Here is a 23,909-nt window from a genome sequence, read left to right on the forward strand (position 1 = left end):
AAACGAAATTCAGGGAGGTCATTTGTCCGAAAGTGTTAGGCAGTTCGTGTTTGCTGTGCTACTAGATTACTTTTTCATACGGGGTGGATAACATTAGTAAAATTTTGGTTTTATAGCTCCAAATGGGATAATTTCAAATAGCTGATGTATCAAGATATCTAAAACATAAATCAATGTTCGTTCAAAAAATAAAATATGAATAAATGGTTATTTGGGGAAACAATCCAAATCTCAGATGACGCCTACAAATTTCAGAACTACTCTTTTCAGGCAAATTACACTTGTGCAATGAACCGAAAGAAAATTCTCAAAATATATAACTTCTATTTTTCCATGATACTGAGAAGGGATATTCAAAGACGGTATTCAGTACCATCTTTCTTTTAGATCTAACACACTTATCACTACCGTTTCTGCAGTGATACACTTAACAACTTTGGAACAAGCACACATATTTGCAGGACTAGACTACACAGGACCGTATACACGTATATATATACGGTTTCAATGTTTCATACACACAGATACGAATACACGACGTACATACTGCTATATGTTTCATATCATGCACGAATAATTTTGGCATGGCACGTTAAGTTACTACTCCCTCCGTTCCAAATTATAAATCATTCCAAAAATCTTGAAGAGTCAAAGTTTTTCAAGTTTGACCAAATTTATATAACAAGATAATAATATTTATGATACCAATTAAGTATCATTAGATTCATTGTTAGCTATATTTTCATAGTATACCTATTTGATGTCATAGATCTTTGTGTTTCTCTCTATAATTTTGGTCAAACTTTGAGATTGTTTGACTTCCAAAATTCTTGAAATGACTTATAATTTGGAACGGAGGGAGTACTACAAATCACATACAGTAGGCCCACATGCTGCAGCAAAATGCAAAGCACACCCTCAACTTTAGCCATATTATGAAGCCTCTCTCTCTCTATGCTGCGGTGGCTCCGCGGCGGGGCTTGCCGCCGACGACCGTGGCGAGCGCGTTCCTGACGGCCACCGCGACGCCGCACCCCTTGACCACCCCCTTCTCGCAGCAGTCGCGGTCTGTCCAGAAGCACCGTGGCGCGGCCTCCGCGTCCTCGACGCCGCCGGCCGAGAACGCGCGGCGGTGGCCGCGGGAACCCCCCGCGGCTGGCGACGACTGCACGGTGAACACGGGCGACATCGACGACGTGTTCGAGCTCGACGACGACCAGGAGGAGGAGGACCAGGAAGAGCACGGCGCCGTCCGGCCGGGCCTCCGGAGGAGGGCGATCCTGGGGAGGATGGCGCCGATGAGCCCCGGCCGGCGCTTCCTGGACCGGCCGCCAGCGCCGCCCCGGCCCGCGGCGTAGTAGGACGGCGGCGGGGTGAGCGGCGGGAGCGCGGCCGCGGAGGGCGAGTCGTTCTTGGGCGTGCCCGGCTGCGACTCCCACAGGAACGGCACCGCGCCCGCCGAGGCCACGGAGTAGTACACCCGGAACGACGGCACGGCGAGCTGCGCCGCCGCCTCCTTGGAGAGCATCTTGGAGTGGAGCTTGCTCCCCTGCTTCACGAACAGGCCCGGCTCGTCCTTGCCGCCGGCGCTTGCCATGGCGTACATGCCCTCTGTACACTGACTGACACCCTCTGCTCCTACAGAGAGAGAGAGAGAGAGAGAGGGAGAGAGAGAGAGAAGTAGGTGCCGCTTGAGATTGAGAAGGTGTGGGTTCTTCAAAAAAAGATTGAGAAGGGGTGTGGCAACTATAGCAGGTGATTTTTATATATCCATGGGTCACCTGTTTGCAATTTTGCACTGGACAAGAAGGAGGCCTTCTCTCTCTCTCCTGAAGCTGACTTTGGCCGACGACCAACAAGCACGTGACACGGCATGGTTAGTGGACATAATCCAAGGGTATTGTCTGAAGATGATAAGAGCGTGAGGCACAGATTGTGGCTTTGCTGGTGTAAGCACACATATGCAATCGTGTGGTAGAAAAATGTAACTGAGATTGCCCCTCTGTTTTTTTTTCTTCCTACCAAAGGAGAACTGAGATATTATCTCTCTGGTTTGTCAACTTGACCGGCTAGCGGCTGAAGTAAACAAAGCTTGAACCTGTTCCTGTCAGACCGTGTACGTAATGGTTCGTGTCACGCCGTTTAATTTACTGCCATTGTCTAAATAGTAGTTGAAAAGTGCAAAGTCCTACACGGCCATGGCATTTTAGACATTAAAATTTTTTCTGTCCATTTCGTCATGTAACTCTAAGTCCATTTAGTTGGTGATGCCGTTCCTTCAGCACATAGATTCAACGGCCGATTGAGTATTATTATTTTTAAAAAATATACAATATTCCCATGCAAGATAGGAGTATGTACCTGTTTTAAACATATACCAAAGACTAAAAAGCAAAATTTACTTTCTGGATGCCCATGCACGGTCAACAGCAAAGAAAATATATTTTTTTCTTCGCAGTTTTGGTGTCTGTGTGCACGTTTGCCTCCTCCAAGAGGTCCTCCCTCTGACCCGGTCACAAAAAAATATACCTCTGCATCAAAATATAACAATTTTTAGATTTGATCAAAGATAAATATTTTCATCAAAATATAACAAACTATGCAATTCATTTTTTATTTCATCTAAATTTACTCTGCATGTAAGATTCTCTTTTGATGTCATAATTTTGGAATTTTGAATTTTGCAACTAAACAAGGCCTAAATAGAAAAAATTACATATTACAATAGTTGATTTCATTATGAATAAACTAATATTATTTTTATAGTATGAATCTTTATGATCTTTTTATTATCTATAGTCAAAGCTTAAAATGGTTTGACTTGGAAAAAAGCCTAAAAGGTCATTATGTTTGAAACTAAACTTTAATATGCGAAAATGTTTCTCTTTATTATTATGTTTAACAGAAAAGTACCAGTAAAAGGTTATGTGTTGGGGTCCAAGGTACCCAGTTATGTGAGGTCGATTTGTTTTAAGTGAGGTCACACATATTTGTGGCCAATTTGGCCACGAAATTAAGCAAGGGGTAGGACAACAATTTGGTAAATTGCTGGCGCCTCACAATCACCATGCACTGCTAAGCACCCTGCGTGTTCCTCTCGATATGGTTTTCAAATAATTTCAATGATCGGTGATACGGTGATGGTTATCTTGCCGGCCGCCACCTGAAAACGACCCGACAGTAGGCCTACCGCCGCTTCCTTAACTTCTCGTTAGCCGCGTGACATCGCGCGTAATATATATACCGACGTGTTTATCGTTACACACACACACACAGCAACACGGCCAATTGAATTTCACAGTTTATATACTATATCGACGCTAGACTTCACGTGCCGTGGCAATTTTTTTTCTTCAATTTTTTGCAGATGATCGATGCCGTTGCAAGTTATTAGGAATAGGGATGCGATAGTTCGATTTTCAACATTTAACTATAAAATCGGATAACATAGATCATCCAACTATCAAAACCGTTCAATTTTGGACTCGAGGTGATTTCTAGTTTTGTATTTTGTTAGAACTAAAAATATTCAAATTTAAACTAAAATATCATAAGTAATTCATTCTAGATAAAAAATACGAAGGGGGTATCAAAATTTTCTAAAAATGTAACCTATCTTTTTCTAAAAATGTAACCTATCTATTTTTATGAAACATTTAAATAATTTAGATATTTTTGATTTTATGATATATAATGGTGCTTGTAGTTATATCTATTATTTTTGAATAACTAAGTTTCAAATAGAGCAATAATAGATATGTCACATTTTGAGAAAAAAATTGGTAAAAGTTTCATATTTTTCTTATTTAAAATAAACTAGATTTGATTTTTTTAACTAATTAGAACTTTTTTATAAATATAAAAGCACCTTGGAAATCACCTTAATGTCTAAATTTGTCTGGTTTTGATAGTTGGAACCCATGTTATCTGGTTTTATAGTTAAATGTTGAAAATCCGACTTCTGCGATAATTTAAGAGTGTAATTTGGATTTTTTCTTAGGAATACGACTATACGAGAGGTATTTGATTGGCTGGCTAGATTTCTGACAAGGTTCGGAACATTTGCCCCGGTGTTCCTGCAGCCGGAAACGCTCGAGCTCCCGCTGTCCAAGCAAAGTTGACGCGAAACGAACGACACGCTCGGCCAGTGCCACGGACACTACTAAAAAAACATTGATGTGTCCCGGTTGGGAAACTCCTGTTGTCCCGGTTTCCCAACTGAGAACGCCAGTTCGGGACAAAAGAGGGTGTCTTTTTGTCCCGGGTCTGGCAACCGGGACAAAAGAGGACCTTTTGTCCCGGTTGGTAATACCAATCGGGATAAATGGTACTGCCAGCGCCCACATGCTCTCAGTACAACAACGGCCATGCTGACTGCGTCAAATGCTGTCTTCTTATCAATCGGAAGTGCTGGTGATGCGACCAACCGATTTGCGACGTGCTTATAGCGCATCGTGTATTCCCGAAAGGTAGTGCCATCACCGTTGGATGGAGATTAACGACGTATACTTGTTTCGAAATAAAAATTTTTTAGCTTCTAGATGGTTTCAATGTGAGCCTGAATAAATACATCACTAGAGTGTCAAAATAATCCATTCATAATACAAAAATTCTAATATACTCATTTCATTAATTCATCCATGAATACAAAAATCAATTATCCACAATATGGTCATGTATACAAGTACATCACATGAAGTGTCTACACTCATTCTAAAAATTTCTACTATCCACATACTCATCTAAATCTAAAAAAAATCACACCTACATATGCAATCTAGCTAAATGTCCAAGAAATGAGCTAGCTACACATTTTCTCTATTTCTAAAGTATGAAATGAGCTATACAAGCCAAGGAATAAGAGAAAAACAAGCCCCAAACATTTAGCGCCGATGGATGGACGGGGAATCAAAGATCTTCACAAATGTGGTGAAGAAATGAGCAAGAACACCTCTTTCCCGAGCCGAGAACAGCAAGAAACAAATGAGCTGAATGGCTGGCGGGGGGAGAGGGAAGGGGATAAGGGGGCCAAGGCCTTTTGTCCCGGTTGGAGACACCAACCGGGACAAAAGGGAGGCCTTTTGTCCCGGTTGGTGGTTCCAACCGGGACAAAAAGGGTACGCGGGCCTTTTGTCCCGGTTGGATCCACCAACCGGGACAAAAGACCCCCCTTTTGTCCCGGTTGGTGTCTCTGTAGCAGCACCGTTCAAATTAAACCGGCTTAAATGCACTAACCATCATCTTATTACTTAATCAAGTTACCGTGCACTTAAAACGGTGTAACCTGACAGGCTATCGGGTAAAATCCCGATTAAACTACTGTACTCCAGGATCACAATTGCACTTAGACCCGTACGAAGACGAGCACAGGTGTTACCAGCATACAGAAATCTTCAAATTAATTTACAACACCAGGTTTTACATAAAAGTCTTAAATACAAACAACAGAGTTCAAACGCACAGCAGAAGTTTAAAACTGAGTTCGAAATACAATACGATAACTATGACGACGATAAAAGGTGAGCTCCACATCCTGCCCACCGATGTGACGCCAACCTGCCCAATCTTCACGGGGAAGACGGGCCCACTCGACGGTCCAACCTGGAGGAAGCGGCTGTCCAATCCAGGACGCACAGATCTCCTCGAAGTCCGCAGGGACACAACCTGCTCAGAAGGGTTACAACAACAACCCTGAGTATACTAATACTCAACAAGGCTTACCCGAGTCTGGGTATACTTAGCCCATTACCTAGACATGCAAAGCTTTTTGGCTCTGGGGTTCTTTTGCTGAAAGGCTGCTAGAAGTGAATCCTTACTTTCAATATTTTAGCTCCATTTAGTATATCAAGCATTAACTAAGTTCGCCTATTCATCTAAAGCACACATGGTGGAACATATTATCTTTTAGTAACTTCCAACCAGTCTTTTCCATTCCGTTTTCATTCCACTTTCTTACTACGATGTGACAAAGTGACCAAGGTTCTCTTAACCGAGAGAGACGGCGAATCGATCCGATTTAACCTTACAAGGTGGACCTAACTCACACGACACGCGTAAACCCCGTCGGGCCACACACGTCAACTGTTCCCATCATCACCCCGACGTCTGAATCACGCCTGCCAAAACCCGGGTGAAGGGTACCTCACAGCGAACTCCCAGAGAACTAGGAGGTGACATACACTCCAACACCCGCCATCATCCCACTCCCAGAGTAGCAGGTCGCGATTCAAAGTATCGTTGCAAATCAGGTAATTAGCTTACCGGTTTCGACTACCTCCTACTCCCGGCATGTGGTTAGTACTGTTCAAACTCAGTCAGCACTGCCAACAACGGTACGGTCCTCAATCGATACAGGCGGAGCTTACTTTCCATCCATTCCATACCAAAACCAACTCATTTCCGCCCGGTCTCCATTTCTCTTTACTCAACAATTCATTTCAAGCCAAAGCTAAGGGATCAAGATCCTAAACTCGCGAGTGACAGTAATCACTCGACTTCTACCGATTTCCTATTTAGCAAAGCATTTCTATCGACACCTGCATACTAGTACATGCCCACGGTACCTAGGGAAACATGCATACTATGGTTCCATTCAACTCCTAGAACATAAATGCACAATACTTAAATAAACATTGAATAAATTAAAATAAGGTTATGCTCCGGGGCTTGCCTTGCAGGTCAGCGGGGTTAACTAGGTCTCCGGGGGCGTGCTCAACGGCGTCCTCCTGCTGCGCTCCTGCTCGTGGCTCCTGGACCGGCTCAGCAACTAGCTCGTGGACAGCGTCGTTCGTGGCGTCTACACGAATAAAATATGTCATGCAACAAATTAGAACTCAGTGCAATGCATGAGCGCTTAAAGCGATGAAAAGATCAACTCAAATTAGCCTGAAGTGTTTCCTTCGAAAACAACTACTAACAAAGCATTTAAATAACCCTAGCAAGGTAAATTGAACATAAATAGATCTACCCAAAAGTGTACATCACTAGCACCTGAAATTTTTACAGTGGATTACACATGTAAGGAGTAATCCACTGCGAATTTTTCATAAATTTTAGAGCCCTAGAATAACCGGTAATAAATAAACTAGGTTTAACACAAACCGGATTTTCAGCAGGGCAAGAGTGGTAAAATGTGTGCTTAAGTATTTTTCTTCTAAAGATCATGATTTTAGAAACCTAACAAAATTTATTTGGCATTTTTCTCATTTTTTTGTGAATTTCTACGCAATTATGAATTTCTCAGCCGGAATAATTGAAAGAAAAACATAAAAGAGAGGGGGGGCTGACAGCCGGGCCCCACATGGCAGTGGGCGCCGGCCCAGCTGCTCCCCCCCACTCCCCTGCTTCGCCCGCGCGGCCAAGACCGGCGCGCTCTGGCCAGAGCAGCCCGCGGCGGCCCCGCCGGCGGTGGCCGGCCAGCGGCGCGGCTGGGCCGAGCCGCGGCCCGGGGCGGCCGGGGGTACAAGGCGGCCGGCGGCCCACGGAGAGGCGCAGAGGAGGGGGCGCGCGGCGGCCCGCGGCGGCGCCGAGACAGGGGCGGCGCGGCGCGGTGGTGGCGCGGTGGTGGCAGCCAGGGCAAGGCTAGGCGGCGGCACTGCGGGGCGGAGCAAGCTCCAGCGCGGCCAGGGCGTCAGCGCGCGCGGGGGCGCGGCCCTGAGCCGCGCAGGCTCTGCCCGCGGCGTGCGGCGGCGGGATGCGGCGGTGCATGCGGCGGCGCGCGGCGTTCCGGCCTGGCCCGGGCCGGCCGGCGGCGGGGGCGGGCGGCGTGAGCTCCGGGGAGGCTAGGCGGCCCTAGGGCGCGCGGCAGCGGCGAGGGGCGGCGCCCAGGGAGGTCCGGCGGCGTGCGCGCGGAGGCGGCGGCGCGTTCCGCGGCGGCGCGGCTTCGATTCGACGGCGGCGACGCCGATTCGGGTGAGGAGAGGGTCGGGGAGCGAGAGCAGGTTGCGGGGAAGCTCACCGGGGATTCGTTTTGCGCGAAGGAAGGCCGGAAGGGGGTCGTCTACGGGAGTAGCGGAGCTCGGGGCGGAGCTCGGGGCGGAGCTTGACGAAGACAGCAATGGCGGACGGCGTCTGGGGCTTGACTTCGGCCGGGGTAGGGCACGGCCGCGCTCGTGGAGGGATGGAGGAGCTTCGGGGCGAGGTCGCGCAGCTCAGAGCGCGAGGAATCGGGGCATGGTGACGATGGATGGTCGGCGCGAACGCCGGCGCGGCGAGCGGCGGTGCTAGGGTTGCACAGCTCCGCTGCGGTGCGAGGAAGGGGAACGGAATGGATTGCACTGGAAGCCTCTCGGTCTAGCGAGGCGAAGAGCAGCGCTCGGACGACGAGGATCGCCGGGATGGACGACGCGTGTACGCGCTCGCCGGCGACCAGCAGCGGTATGGGCATCGGGGGCGTCACAGTGCCGAGCAGGGGTTCCTCTGTTCACTCGTTTAAATGATTTTTGCCCGAGTTTGACCAGTTGAAACTCCACTTTTCATATAGGAACTTGAAATTTAGCCAAAATAAAAGTTGTAGAGGAAGGAAAGATCTACAACTTTCGTTTTGGGCGCAAGTTGATTTGGAGCTCAGATCAAGGACAAAAACGAGATCGAACACGGCTAAAACAAGTATTACTATGCGAACCCGATTAACGCTAACGACGAACTCGAGTCCGCGATTAGCAAATTAACTCGTGTTTAGCAGGACGATTAACACAGGGGTGTTACAATCTCCAACCGGGACAAAAGGCCCCTGTCCCCCGCTGGCCCGGCTAGCCGTTGGACCCGGGACAAAAGCCACCTATTGTCCCGGGCCCAAATGCTGCCGAGACAAATGGCTCGGAACAAAGGCCTATTCTGTAGTAGTGGGATCGATCTGCAAGCAAAGTTTCTCCAACGGAACGGCGTGGATCGGAGCAACAACCCTTGTGAATTTCGTTGCAGCCGAGCCGACAGCGCCCGCGTACGTGCACCTGGATCTACGGATCTCACCAGCGTCCGTGCGCGCACCAGCGGCCCACCAAACAGCTGCCAAGCTATCGGCGGCGGCCCACCAACACTGGCACATTGCATGTGTTGCATTGCATTGTATGCAACAAATTGTACGAAATGCAAAAATATACATGCATGTGCCGGAGGCCAACGTGCGTTGACTTCTGAAAGTTCTGCAATGCCAACGGGCCGAGTTCCCCCAGGTCTACTTGGGGCTCCCTCTGTCGAACACCAAGCTCAATTTGGCAGCCTTCACCCCCCCTGATCGCCAAGGTGGATAGGCAGCTCTCTGGTTGGAAAGCCCTCATGCTCAACCATGCCGGTCGTCTGGTGCTCCTCAACTCGGTTCTGGATGGGATGGCTGCTCACTTGATGTCGGCCCTTTTCCTCCCTGCTAGGACGGTGGATGCTCTCGACAAGAGAAGACGTGCCTTCCTGTGGTCTGGCCAAGACACTGTCAATGGTGCTCAATGCTTAGTTGCCTGGGACAAGGCCTGCCTCTCCAAACAAGAGGGGGGGCTGGGAGTGCGGCAGATCTCCGTCCAGAACGCCTGCCTTCTGTTGAAGCTCCTACACCGTCTTCACCAGCACGCTGGATCCTCCTGGGCGACGTGGGCACGCCAGCACGTTGATGTGCACACTCTGCGCGGGGATGTCGAAGGCGCTCACTGGGACGCGCTGCGCTCCCTCCTGCCTGCTTACCGCCAGCTGACCCGCGTCTCTGTGAAGGACGGCGCTTCCACATCCTTCTGCGAAGATCGTTGGATCGGGGACCAACCTCTTTGCTCTGCATTCCCTGCTCTGTACAGCCATGTTGCGCACCATGGCGCCAGCGTCCAAGCCACAGCGAGCAGGGGCCTTGAAAACTTCCTCGTCCCTAGGCTTACAAGGCAGGCGCAGGCTGAACTCTGCTCAGTCCGCAACATCCTGGGCTCTTGGTCTCCACTCCCTGGTTCTGATGAACGGGAGTGCCGGCTGCAAACGGTGGACCGTAAGCTCATCACTGCCATGATCTACCGCCACGCCATTGCCACCGGCTCCTCCTGCGACTACTATGGCTTTGTCTGGCAGAACCATGCTCCACCAAAGGTCAGGTTCTTCGCTTGGCTCCTCCTCCAAGACCGAATTCAGTGCAAAGCGAACCTGCGGCAGAAACACGTCCTGGACTCGGACACCTGTGAGGTCAGGCACAATTCACCAGAGTCCGCCGACCACCTGATCTCTGGATGCTCCTTCTCCAAAAGCTTCTGGGCTCATATCGGTTGGGATCCAGCTCTTATACTGCCGGTCACGCAGCTCTGAACTGTGCACACACAGGCTGGGGCTCCGGCCGAATCGCTGCCCACGATGTTCCTTCTCTGCTGCTGGCAGCTCTGGCTTCACCGACATGGAGTCGTCTTCCGCGCCAAACCTCCGAGCCTGCAACATCTACTGCTTGAATGCCGATCTGCTGCAAAGACCTGGCGTTGTCGCCTACCTGCATCACAACAGCGTGATGCCGACTACTGGAGTAGCTTGTTTACTATGTAATATACACCACCTAGCTCTTGCTCTCTCTTTGTACACTCCTGCAGCTCTGCCTGCCCGTATGTGCGTCGCGCACAAACCCTTTCATCACCGGATCACCCGGCATCAATGAAAGCTCATTCAGGTGGGGACTCATCGCCTCCCCCCCCCCCCCCGGTGTTACCGTAAAAAAATGCTACAATATCAAAAAGGGAATATAATATCTAATTTTTTTTCCAAAAAAATAATTTTAGTGGCAGTCAAACAGTGACGGTAGACCGTGGTGATAGCTGAAACATTTTGTACAATCACTTCAATAACGTGTGCCGTTTTCAATCTTTGAAGCTTCTTCGTCGGGAGGGCGGCGGCTTCAATGCGATTGATCTGGTCACCTGCGACAAGGGAGAAACTTGCAAGGGTTTGAATGTAATTTTCCTTTCTTTCAAGGATGTCTCTGTAGGTGTTCGGTTGTAATCCACCGGATACATCTATGAGATATAAGCCCGGTTTTAAAAGAAAACATGTGTCATGTGATGATCTCATTATCTCTCTTTTATAACTTGTGATGAGGTACGTAGTTCTTCCTCGCAATTTTCAATGATGGTGGTTCAAAAATATTCAAATACTTTAATTTTGTCTTGAATAAAATTATCTAATTTTAAGTAAACATATCAACCAATAAGTCAGTACTTAACCTCACTTCATGAATCGCAAAGCAACGACGCCGACGTGAACGCCCCTGACGATAATAACGCCAATAAGTCGTGCGTCCTTGGATTGTTTCGCGTAGCATTCGCCCGTTCCTTCCCTGTTCCACAGCCCACACCACTCGCACCTGCTGAGCCAGTGCCACTTTGTACAATCCGCAGCGTATTGTCCCCGCTGTACTTTACTTTCTTGCTTGAAATCTCGAGCACACGCGAAAAGCTAGGAGGGCCTGATTAAAAACAAGGCAGCAAACAGTGGAACAGTGGGTTGGGTTGACAAGGAAAGTTCGAGCAGGATAGGTAGGCTGTGAGTGTTAAAAAGAAAGTGGTTTACTTTAATTTATAGGCAACTTTGATTACTGGATTACTAACTCTTTGAGAATTTGAAAAAAAATCTTTTGCCAGAGGAAGCAGCATAGGAGACACAATTTTCTGAAATTTTGCATGCTTGGAAAATTAGTAGAAACTTTACAGCCTGCTTTAATTTCTTTTTGGCTGTAAAGCTATGTTTTATATTTTGTCTTTAGACAGGAAAACAACTCCCAAGCTTTGAGAAGCTAAAAGCCGCACGCACAAAGAATACTAGATATCACAATTTCTGGGTAGATTCGAAACACCTTTCCTGCAAAGTTCAAGTAAAAGTAAATTTCTGTATTTGTGCTTGTCTGATAGTGGCCATTATGTTTTCTGCAAAGATAAAAAATGATTTATATCAATTTTAAAGCACTAAATCCAGCAGAAGAGTCGATATGTCCGAGTGGTTAAGGAGACAGACTTGAAATCTGTTGGGCTTCGCCCGCGCAGGTTCGAACCCTGCTGTCGACGTTTCCTTTTATCTTTTTTTTTTCCTTCGGTTTGGTGGGCTTCGCGGGAGCGAACGGCATGCGGCGGACATGGCGCGCGGGCGAAGCTCTGCCGGGACGCCGGCGGTCGGCTCCTCTGCGCCACTCGATCAATCCCGTGCCCCGCCGGAGAGAGTCGCAGCCGTCAGAAAGACCATCGCTAGCCTCCGCCGGCCCTGCTCTTCCTCTCGGAGCACACTGGCAGATGACGGTGGCCACGCTCTTCGTGGGCGTCGCCGTCGCGTTCCAGCGGGGTCTGGCTGGTCGCCGACGCACTGGCTCCTTGCCCTGCCCCATTTCTATATGTTAAAGCCCCGAGGGGCGGCGCGCGGACAGGCAGGCCACGTATGCCGGAAAAATCCGGCCGTCCGATCGCGATCCGATGGCTATGGATGAAAAAGAATTTTGCTATTTCGGAGTACTAAATAAAATCTATTTACAAAACTTTTTGTATGGATGAGTTGTAAATCACGAGACGAATTTAATAAGCATACTTAACTCATGATTAACTCATAATTAGTGAACGGTTAATGTAGTATCACTGTATGGCTACGGATGAAAGGGAATCTTTCTATTTCAAAGTACTAAATAAAAGCTATTTACAAAACCTTTTACACGGATGGGTTGTAAATCACGAGATGAATCTAATGAGCACACTTGATTCATGATTAACTCATAATTAGTGGACGGTTATTGTAGAATCGCTGTCTGGCTACGGATGAAAGGAAATCTTGCTATTTCTGAGTACTAAATAAAATCTATTTACAAAACCTATTGCATGGATGGGTTGTAAATCACGAGACGAATCTAATGAGCATACTTAATTCATGATTAATATATAATTAGTGAACGATTACTGTAATATCACTGTTGCAAAATCATAGATTAAGTAGGCTCATTAGATTCGTGTCGCTATTTACATCATATCCGTGTAAAAAGTTTTGTAAATAGATTTTATTTAGTATTCCATGCATGTGCTCAAATATTCGATGACGTTTTTGGGATAAATTTTTGAATCTAATCACGGCCCTAATTTCTATATGTGAATGCCCCGAAGGTCGGCACAAGGGCAGACCGGCCACATCAGTAAAAAAGATTCCCACCATTCGATCCTAAATTGACAGTCCATGTGACTAGCCGTGCCATCGTTATCTTTGAGGCCTTGAGACACGAATGGTCCACGCGTCAGCTCTCCATTCGGTCACTGTAAAATATCTAAATCTAGAACTCTCGACCGGTAATTTTGGTGGTCTCCGAATGGGTGTGTGCTCTACTACAACAACGACAGTGAAGCTAGGGCGGAGAGCCACGCGGCGAGTTCGGGCGGGCCGCCGGGCACGCCCTCGACGGGTGCGGCGAGTTCATGCCGTCACCAGTGGGCGACCCAGCCTCGCTCCAGTACGCCGTGGTGCCGCAGGTCGGGCGTGATAGCCGCGCATTGCATGGTGAGGAGATGCTCGAGGACCGCTCCCGGCCGCCTTCGACGGCGAGATTGAGACGTCGGATTTCAGGTACTACTTTTTTGCTTTAAAAACAAATATTCTATTTCTATCTATATATATCCATTTGTCTATACATCTACTACAAACTTCTATATAAACTTATATTGCCAAACAGAAACAAGTAAATAAATTACGCGCGCCAAGGCGCGCGCAAGGCACTCGTCTCTTGGAAATCGATCGTACCTGCGCCCGTCACGCACGCACGGTCAGGACGCGTTCGCTGAGGCGTTGTTCCTGCTGCTGGATTGGGCCGACAGGCACAAGGAGGAGCGGTCGCCCTGAACCTACTGAACATGTGTATGTGTGGACAGTTGCTTTCTCAAGTGCTGCAGGGACGCAGCAAGTCATTTCAGACTCTTGCGACATCCTGCTTTCCCCCATATCCGATGTGGGATTTGTTCGCAACCCTGCCTTGCCTTCTGTCATCTACTCACAGGTGAAACCTGACTCTTTTTTTATGAGGTCAACTAGCATGGTATACAATTCAGTCACCCGGTTCACATACTCTCTGGAATAGCAGAGTAGGCCAGCTCTAAAAACTGGAAATTGTCTGAATCCCAATTGCCACAGAACATTTCGTCTGCTAATAAAGGAAAAAGAATCAATTTATATAGTACTTGATGATAACAGTAACAAGGAGAAATTCATATAGTAATTGCTACAACAGTTCTGTTAAGTGCCTAACCGTTCAACATTCAGAACCACAAGTGATCTCCAAGGGCAGAATAATGGTTCTCTTAGCCTTTCCAACGAGATCATTAACTTCAATCTACAATGAACAAAGAAAAATGTTTGTTAAAAGAATGCAATTTTCAATCATAATTCTAATCTGGTCATTTTTGTCATTGCAAGTAACATTAACGCAGCTTGAAATCATTCACCTCACAAGCCCCATCGAGGAAATCCAAGCCAATATTGAGAAGATAATCTTCAAACTATTCAAAAAGATTGACCATCTAAACTACAATCGTATCTAGATTAAATCGATACACTGGTATTAGAGATAGGTACCTCTGGTAGGTAGCAAGGGTCCACATCGGAGAACCTAATCACATTTCCTTGTCTAATGCCAAGCTTCTCAGCATTACACTTATATGCCACCTAGATAAATGTAAAGAGTTGTGATATGGCCAACAACACATATAGATCAAATTTAGTTATACCTCATCTACAATGAAGCCGTCATAGATTTTGTATTTGTAACCGAGAATATCTTGGCGTACAATGTCCAAAAGCTTCACAGTTCCAAAGGCCATACCAAGCATAGGACGAGCAATACAGCTGCAATAATTAGGATAAGAAACTCAGATCTAAAAATTAAATTTTGGATTTAATCCAATGAAAGCAGAACCATAAGAATAGATAATCGTCACTTTAAAGACTCATTGTTTTTAGCATATATTTAGCTTGTCCAATAATTGTGTTACCATTTATTGGACAAACTAAATATATATGCTAAAAACAATGAGTCTTTTAACAAACCCAAACTTGGTACACATTTAGATCACTGGTTGTTTAACACCATTTTTATGTTTCTCGGCTGCAACATATCCCAAGTTTTAACTTATATTATCATACTCAATGGTTGCCATCTATGGGGAACAACTCATCCAAGATAGCAATGGAGATGGTAATGAAACTATGAAGGGAAAAGGGAAACAGACCCAGATTTGGTCCACATTGTGATGCATGCACGTATTGTAGTGATAGAAATGATAGGCAGATCTTCGTTGTAAACACATGACATTGCTACTAGCTCACCAGCATGGTTAATCACCGGCCCACCTAGGCCATACTGCACCAAAAACATACCACATAGTTAATAAATAATGAAACCAGAATACATGAAAGGAACATACTGATATGATTATTACCGGACAGAATTTACACTTGACGAAGAGAAAGAAGCCTTGCTCATCCCACTTGATTGTTCCGCCGCGAAGCGTCGAAGACAGATTTTTATCCCTAGCCAATATTGATACCTTCTCATTGTACTGGGGTCTAGAACCATCATGAGGGGGCTTCACTTCAATAGTTGATTCCACCTCTATCAAAGCAAATTGATAGCGTTCACTGAAAAACAGCATTTTTCCTTCATATTTGCCCTTGTTTGGCAAGTGAACAGCCTTCTCCACATGGATTGCCAGCTGCAAAGATGAGAAATGTATTGATGCAGTTAAACTGTGCGAAAGGATATTAATGGACAAGAATGCACTACTAGAGAAAGCACAAAGGAGTCTTGGATCAGCAGCTGGAATATACCAAATAACGGATAACAGGGTGTCAATATCAAAGAAAGGAGGTCGACAGTAAATAGTTAGTAAAACAAGAGAGGCATACAAGCACAACAAAATGCACAATATATATCTGTAGATGAGATGCATATCAAAAGACAAGGCATAACTTAGCATGCATAAAATAGATAAAAAAAGGAAATGAGGCAGTTAGCTTACTAGGGATTGCAAATTCAAAAGCTGCTAATAGAATGAACAAGAACAATGCAATAATGCAGAGAGAAGATACTTGACAGTGTGTTGAACTTCGAATTGGTTGATATTTATACATGAGACGAGAACTGTTAGTGCAAGGGCAATGGGGGAATGAAACAACATGCAACAAAGGGATGTGCCAGAAGCCTAGATGGCGATAAGATTAAGCAGACCAGTTACAGCAGGCTCCATGGGCTTCAACGATGAGGTTAGACCTGTGTATGACATAATAACTAAAGCAAAACAGTTGCTTGTACCTTAGGCATAGGGTTGTACAATCTTTCTTCACGTCTGCGGAAAACAAACTATATATGAGGTCAGTATCCAAGTTTTTTCCTTATCACAGTGGATGACGGTGCCACTGCATCCGTGAAGCTCCTTCCCATCTGCAAGCACGGAGAGAGATGTCACCACGAGGAGGGGGAGATGATTGGACTGGTTTGATCTACTTTACCAGCAGCCGTGGATGAAACATGGACGACCCACGGCACCCCATCCACGACTTTTCCTAATGAAAGACAGATGAAGGGGAAATTACGTGAATTGCATTGCTAAATCAGCAATGCCCAATGCGTAGCTAAATCAGCGAAACCAAACCATGACGATTGCCGATCATGCTTCTGCGCAATCCGCGACGGGCTACTCCTCCTGCCGGGACCGAGATCCGCGTCCCCTCCTGTTGCCGCTCCTGCTCCTCCAAATCCGTCTTCTTCTCAGGAGGCCATTCGAGCTCTTTAGGGCCTACTCCTCCTCCTGCCGGGACCGAGATCCGCGTCCCCTCCTGTTGCTGCTCCTGCTCCTCCAAATCCTTCTTCTCGGGAGGCGATTCGAGATCTTTAGGGCCTTCCTCCTCCGCGAGCCGACTTTTTTTCGCCCTTTCGGCCTCCATGCTCCGGCCATGCAGCATTCGGCACCCCCAGCTCTCCTGCGCTCAACCGTGCGAGTCTCCGGCGGCCACCGCCGCCGCCGCCTCCCTGCTCCCCCTTACTCTCGCAACTGGGAGACGTCGGGATCCCTAGCCGACCTGTCGATTTTATTTTTCCTTTCCTTTTCCTTATTTGGCACTTCGAAAAAACCTAATCGACCGAGCGCTGAGGCCGTGTCGTCCTCGTCCTGATCCGCCGCCAGTTCCCCCTTCTCGTCCTCATCCTCATAAATTTCATCTGTACCCCTAACCCAGCGGGAGAGCTCCCATCGACCGCGCGGTGCTGGTGCGAAATTCATCTGATGGAGGACGCAGCGAAGTTGGATCCGACCAGCATTGAGTTTTGCGAGAGGAGGATCGAGCAATTGAAGAGTCAGAAGAGGAAACTTGAGATGACTACGACGGAAAATTTCGCGGAGCAAGCGGATCCGAAGGGCGGGAAGAAGCGTTGCAAGGAGGTTAAGTCTCTGCTAGAGAGGAAGGTCAAGAATCCCGAGACGAGGCAGGCGGATCAGGAGGACGCGAGGAAGCATGCAAAGCAGATCGGCTCTCTGGAGAAGGTCATCAAGTTCATGGAGAAGAGGAGGGAATATATTATTATTGCGGCGGAAAGATCTATTTCCGTGGAGGCTGCGCAGGAGCTGGCGGAGCAGGAGGAGGAGCTGAAGGACGAGGAGCAGCCGGGCGGAGAGTGGATGCAAGAATACACGAGAGTCCAGGATCTTAATGGTTTGCTTTTCTTCTCAATCCTATTGCTAGTTTAGTTATTCTTACCACTGCGATAGATGTATATAGAAGTACTATTTCTCTTAAACTTGTTCAGTCGTATATATTCCCCTCGTCTAAATTATCATTTGTCTTGCCTTCTTCAGCTGCGACCGATAACCTTCCCACTCTGACCGATGGCCACAAGGACCCTGCCACCGTTGCTGCTGTGCTCGACCCGGATGACAAGAGCAAGATCATAAATGTGGCAAAGTCAGTTGTCAAAGTTTCCTTTCCCCCACCAAATCGAGGTAACAATCGCCCGAAGATGTCCAGTTCACCCAATCTTGGCGCTTCCATCCAAATCTCTTGCTGATGATTCCAACTCTGATTGTGGGCACATTGATTTTGCAGGTCGGGAATATTTGGATCAGTGGTATACTGGCATCATCATCAGTTGGGATGTGCCCAATAAGACAGCAATGATCCTCAGTGGTGGTTGTTTGGACCGCGACATTGATGATAAGTCCAAGAGGAAGGTGCTAACAAAACCTCTGCTGTGCTAAATATATGTTACCGTGTGTTGTTGGATTATTAATTGATTTTCATGATCGGCTACCTTTTCATTGCATCCCGAAGTGTTGATTACTTGATTGCCTAGTTATTCCTTAGCCCATCAGGGGGGAACCCTTCACATGTTTGTCATATTGGATTAGCCACACCTAACATGCCACACCGTGGTGCCAGAGTAAAACTAGTTGTGTTCTTGCGCTTTCCAAGTTACCGATTATGTTCCTGCCTCTGTGGTGTTACTTAGAGGTACCTGCACCAGATGATGGCCCTGTTTGGGACTGCGGTGGCGATGCGTAAACGCGAGAAGCGGAAATAATCCCGCCGAACGCCTCGCGTCAGCCGCGCGTTTGCCGAACGCACGCAACGCAAAACGCAGATGTTTGAACTGCGCGGGGGAAAATCAAGTAATTGATGTCCGAGCCGCGTTTGCGTATAAGCGACGCGCGTCTGCTACTTGCGCTCCCAAACAGGGCAGATGTCAGTTGTTTATCAAGTCCAAAGGTCTTTAGAAGTAACCAGCAGCTAGTGTTGTGTCTGTTTAAAACAATGTCGAACCCACATGATAACAAGTTCTTGTCTCTGCTTTGAATTATCTGCCCAGTTCTTGTCACTGGCTCAAGCTCTCCTATCTTTCCATGACCCTGATCTGCTATTTTAACGCTGCCGGATGTTGCTTCAACGCATTTATGTGATATTGCCATCATTAGCTCCATTTTCCAAGATTTTATCTTTGATTTCGTCCTTGCTTCTTCTAGTGGTGCCAACTTTCCTCTTTTTATAACCCTTTCACACAGTTGAACTGTATCTAAGCATATCTTGTCCTTGCAGATATTCGTGCATTATCCATACATGGAAGATGATGGCTTAATTGAGGCAAAACTTCTCTTCTTCAGCACATTCTATCAACTTTCTTTGCTGGAGGTTGCTTTTCAGGGGATGCTGCTGGATGTCCCGACACAGATTCCCCATTTTGGTTCAACCCACCCAAAACGTGGTGATGAGGTATTTTCATTGGGTAGGGACCAGTGGCGGAGGACGGATGAAAATCGAGGTATGGCGAAATTGAAAACTTAAATCAACAAAGTAAGATTTAAACAAAAACACCTATACACATGTAAATGCAAGATGTGATCCGATAAATGTGAAATTGCCGTGCTTGCTAAATTAACCAGCCAATCAATAACAATTAAATAACTAAAGCAATAAAGTACTACTTCCGGTCTTAAATATAAGTCGTGGTTGACTTTTTTTTCAAAACTCTAATCATTCGTCTTATTTAAATTTTTTTACAAGTTATCATTTATTTTGTTGTGAATTGGTTTATCACTAAGGTTAGTTTGAGCATGACTTTTTATGTGTTTGAATACATTTTTTGAATAAGACGAATGATCAAAGTTTTGAAAAAAATTCAAACGCGACTTATATTTAAGACTGGAGGGAATACTAAATAAGATTAAAAGAGTCATGAGATTAGGGGTGTGAATGTGCTAATGTATGGGGCACGTATGTGCGTGCTGCTGCATCATCGGCGGACAGAGGATGGCTGCGCTGCTCATCTTTTCTCACGTCGAACTTGACGGCTAGCAGCACATTCACACGCCGGCTTGCGGCCCCAACCGCCAAGCAGACCCACAAGTTTACATGGGCTGCAAGAATAGAAGCCGAAATAAGACAAGCAGTCACTGAGCCCACGGCCCACTATCCTGCTGCCTCTCTTCTTCATCGAATCGTTTTCTGCAGCCTTGAATCTATCTCCAGGACCTCGTCGGCCAATCCATGGCGGGCGGACGCCAGCTTGGAAGCGGGGACCAGCTATTTGCAGGGGTGTCCGCGCCAAACAAGGTATGGCGAGCGCCATAGCTCGCCATAACAGGTCCTCCGCCCCTGGTAGGGACAAAGATTTGTCATTGGTGGTCCGTCGTGGGACAATTGTGAAAGATGGGTGTCTCATTGGGTTGCGCCAAGGTTACCTGTTTCTGGACTATGAACTACCTGGGGTAATAATCATCATATAGTTCTGATGCATTATTGCTTAATTATTCATGTAACTTGGAACCACTTCTTTGGTGCAGGGTGGCACAGGAGGACCTGTGGTTGATCATCAAGGTGACGTGGTAGGGATGGTAATGGCTTGTGATGATTACATAGCAATTATTCTTCCTATCTCTATTGTCCTCTCATGTTTTCGTATGTGGACAGATTTCAGGTTTGTTTCCCATCTTGTTTCAGTCTATTTCTATCTCTACCACCTTCTTATAGTATCGCTATGTGGATTAAGTTTGGGTTTGTTTCCTATTTTTCCGGGTAGGTTCTCTTTGGGCTTTCCAGTTTTAACGTTAAAGACTTTCATTAGAGTTATAGGTATTATCTCCCTGTCTGTATGCTTTCTTGTAACAGAATTAATCAATTCACAATTCTTCATCAGCAGGGAGCATAACTCCTGCTCAAATGCATACAGGCTCAGGACATAAGCCAACAACTAGGAGCACAAAGACTCGTCACTCGCATCAAACTCAAAGTAACACACATGCATCCTAAGCAACCCCCTAAAAACAGAAGCTCTGTTGATTTCTGCATCAACTCCAGGACCAGGCCTAGTAGCGCAGCTTGGAGCCACCAGCACCAGTAGCCCCTGCAGCCCCATTAGATGCTCAGATCAGCCATCAGGATGCACCAGTTATCCAGCAGATTCTCCCTAGCCTCATCATCAGTACTTCCAATATTTTCAACAAGTCGTGGTATTTCTCCAGATATTGTGTTGGGCACTGCAATGCCCAGTTCTGATATGCACAAACAGTTTGTTCGACTCTATGCCATGTTTACTCAAAATCTTGCACATAACACTAGCTTATTTAGTCATCTTTATATGAATCAGAAAAGCGGGGGTCACGTGTATCATTACAGAATACAGATACAACAAACTTATTGGCAGGTAGCCACTCAAGGTGTTGCTATCATTCGTTGCTCACTAGATTTGATTACTATATGACAAAAGTTTGAACATGTGATGTGATAAGTACTAGTTTTAAGTACATAAAACTGTTATCCAGTATGTAATAATTACAAATACTAATTGAATTACATGACTAACTAAATGGACCCTTAAATCAGTGTCTTTGAATTATATTTGTTATGGAGCTGCTTATTTCAATCATATCGAAAATGTTCTGGAGTTCAATTTTCAGTGCTAAAAGGCTTGATTCAACTTATTTCAGACGAATAGCTCGTCCCTTGCTCGGTATGAGCTGTAGGAATGCGGAAGCTCTGGATTCTCGCTCTGGTGACATCAGATTTGATGCTTTAGTTGTAACTAAGGTATACCTCAGTTCTCTTTTGGTATAATCACATTGTAGACGAGGCTGCACTAGTAGTTTTCTGCACCCAGCAGTTTTTACTGAATTGAAAGCATGTTTCCAGTGAAAGTTATTCAATAATAGATCTTAGTCGTGGTCGGTAATTTGACCACCAGATTTTAGGATTTCGATTAAGTAATTCAGTCCCAGTCTCCAGTTACAGGACCTATTACTAAAGTGGTTTAGTTGTATTGAGCTATCGGTTTAATAGTTCGATAATTCAAAGTTCTTTAATATGTTGGACACTGAATATCATTCTACCCCGAAGGTGTAGAAATTATATATATATTGTAACTCTCTAAATCTGTCTAGGTTGACCCGACTTCTGCCGCATGGAAGCAGGGCATTAGAAGTGGGAATTTGATTGTTTCCTTTGATGAGCAGGCTCCTAAACCTTTGCCGGAGGTGATAAATATATCTCATATCTATATGTCAATAATCTAGTTATTATTAGCTTACATGGTCAATATTTCTTATCAGTTTGAAGTTTTTCTACTGTCGCTTGGTTCAAAGAACCTCCATGGGACACACACGGAGGTTGATTTCAAGGTGTGATTAGTTGTTACATACAATGGTGAAAAGGATTTATCGGAATGATTGAAAATATCAAAATTATTTACAAATGTGTATTGTACCTTGTAGCTGGAAGTTCAAGATCCCGACAATGTTCAGAGAAGCATTACCTTGCATGTTCCATTCCCTGATGTTGCCAATGTGAGTGGTTATAGCACATTCTCTGCATCTCTCCTGACATCCATATTTGCACCCTTGTCTGTTGCATAATACTTCATATGTTGTTACATGTTGAGTTTGATGTCAGCTTTTGGATTAATTCCTTATACGACTCTGGAATAAACATATATCCCAGATCTGCCATTGCTAAACCTGATATCCCTCAAATGCCACAGGAGTTGATTTGCCCATGACATTGCCAGTCTCATATGGCGAATTGATTCAAAACTTTCTTTCCTTTGTGTGCCACTAGATGAAATTTTGCTTCATCTCTGGGCCACTTCTGTTAGCAAAATGTTAAGTTGCTGTGAAAAGATGAGCATGTCCCTCCTAGAGAAACACACCCATGAGACAGAATAGCCATTTTTTGATAAAATTTGAGTGACCATATACATGTTTAACAGAAAGAAGTTAGCACCAGCAGTTCACAGAGACCATCCAATTCTCATCATACAAATAAGCAAAGCAAAATTTAGACACTAAAGCTTCCATCTGTTCCCTACTGCACCTCCCAAGCTATGCACTCTGCAGCCTGCAGGCTACAACTTGGCTCTCACCGCAGCAGTTTCCCAGTTCCCATCACACACCCACACCTCCAAGCTCCTCCCTCCCTCTCAGTCCAAAAGGAGCAAAATTTGAACAGGTGGCGCACAAGGGAAACTAAGTTTTTTGGATGCTATAATTTTTAATGGTATAGAAGCAATTATTCTTATGATTTTCATTATTGTGGGCCAAGCAATTCCTTCTATGCAAAATTGTAGTGTTCTCTTGTTTGCAAAAGTTTTCGTTTTTATGTGCCACAAGTTGAAATTTTGCTCTGTCCAAAGCTGTAGCATATAGTATTGGCTCTTTATCTTTCATGACAAAAATCACCATTGTCTGGTCACACTTGTCTAGTTGGCTCGCGAGGTGTGCTGTGTTACATAAGGCCAATGCATACTCTTGATGTTTTTGGAACTTCTACTAAGCTTATTTGGAAAATTATTTTTTAATTCTCTTTTGGCAAGTATGGCAAAAGGCATGAAGTCTGGGTGCTCTATGGCAGAAATTATTTTTAGTTACTTGCCTCACTGGATAACTTGTATAAACTAACTATCTTTCTTTGTGATTGTATTTGATGAGTGCAGGTTTTGGGCTGAGTGCTGTTGTGCGTGCTGTGTCATACTCATATGCTCTTCTGCATCCTGACTTTGTTTGTGTATGTCCGTTGCAGACCAAGTATGTTGAATGGTCGGGGTCTCCAGACCATTCTAGTTTTACAGCTGGTGTGTAATCTTTTGAATGAGGAATATGACCGGCAGAATATGCAATATCTCCAGACGGTAGCAGCTGGAATAGTAAATTTCTGCAGCTTGACTAGCTTGATTAATGGTTCTATGTGTCGTAATTGTTGTGAAACCGTAGCTATCCAAAACAAGAGCGACCCAAAAGTAGTCCTTGGAGCATTCTTGCACTAATCGTAACGATGACTCCTGTTGAGATGACAAGTAAAAGGGCATGGAAGGTCTACTTTCAGTTACTCTCCGGACCATTGTGTCTGTTCAAAACATTGTCGAACCCACAAGTTAACAAGTGCTTGTCTCAGCTTTGAATTGTTACTAGAAA

At 45.7% G+C, this 23,909-nt stretch overlaps 3 protein-coding genes and 1 non-coding gene across 6 annotated transcripts; 2 read left to right on the forward strand and 2 right to left on the reverse strand.

Moving 5' to 3' along the window:
* Positions 1–827: 827 nt before the first annotated feature.
* Positions 828–1,740, reverse strand: LOC120664245. Its single transcript, XM_039943366.1, has one exon. The coding sequence runs from the start codon at positions 1,604–1,606 to the stop codon at positions 953–955; it is 654 nt and encodes a 217-aa protein (XP_039799300.1). The 5' UTR covers positions 1,607–1,740; the 3' UTR covers positions 828–952.
* A 10,186-nt stretch (positions 1,741–11,926) lies between these two features.
* On the forward strand, positions 11,927–12,008 carry TRNAS-UGA. Its single transcript has one exon. It is a non-coding gene; the product is annotated as a tRNA-Ser (tRNA).
* Positions 12,009–13,964: 1,956 nt separating this feature from the next.
* Positions 13,965–17,499, reverse strand: LOC120664247. 2 transcript variants are annotated; one of them, XM_039943369.1, is made up of 9 exons: positions 16,614–17,499; positions 16,471–16,524; positions 16,274–16,402; positions 15,402–15,674; positions 15,192–15,322; positions 14,691–14,808; positions 14,539–14,628; positions 14,213–14,296; positions 13,965–14,110 (listed from the first exon to the last, which is right to left on the reverse strand). In XM_039943369.1, exons 3-8 carry the CDS (start codon positions 16,280–16,282, stop codon positions 14,216–14,218), a joined length of 702 nt encoding a protein of 233 aa, XP_039799303.1. In that variant the 5' UTR covers positions 16,283–16,402; positions 16,471–16,524; positions 16,614–17,499; the 3' UTR covers positions 13,965–14,110; positions 14,213–14,215. The 2 variants fall into 2 exon arrangements, with proteins under 2 accessions (XP_039799303.1, XP_039799304.1); XM_039943370.1 differs by having other exon boundaries at positions 13,965–14,107; positions 16,614–16,755.
* On the forward strand, positions 17,213–23,896 carry LOC120664246. Of its 2 annotated transcripts, XM_039943367.1 has the most exons (11): positions 17,213–17,670; positions 17,814–17,957; positions 18,061–18,185; positions 19,048–19,270; positions 19,978–20,216; positions 20,292–20,425; positions 21,435–21,534; positions 21,885–21,977; positions 22,053–22,121; positions 22,215–22,286; positions 23,432–23,896. In XM_039943367.1, exons 1-11 carry the CDS (start codon positions 17,244–17,246, stop codon positions 23,441–23,443), a joined length of 1,638 nt encoding a protein of 545 aa, XP_039799301.1. In that variant the 5' UTR covers positions 17,213–17,243; the 3' UTR covers positions 23,444–23,896. The 2 variants fall into 2 exon arrangements, 1 of the variants encoding a protein (XP_039799301.1); XR_005670814.1 differs by lacking the exons at positions 22,215–22,286; positions 23,432–23,896 and having other exon boundaries at positions 20,292–21,151.
* The last annotated feature ends 13 nt before the right edge of the window (positions 23,897–23,909 follow it).

This window comes from Panicum virgatum, chromosome 3N (genome assembly GCF_016808335.1).
Source record: "Panicum virgatum strain AP13 chromosome 3N, P.virgatum_v5, whole genome shotgun sequence".
Taxonomy (NCBI): Eukaryota; Viridiplantae; Streptophyta; class Magnoliopsida; order Poales; family Poaceae; genus Panicum; species Panicum virgatum.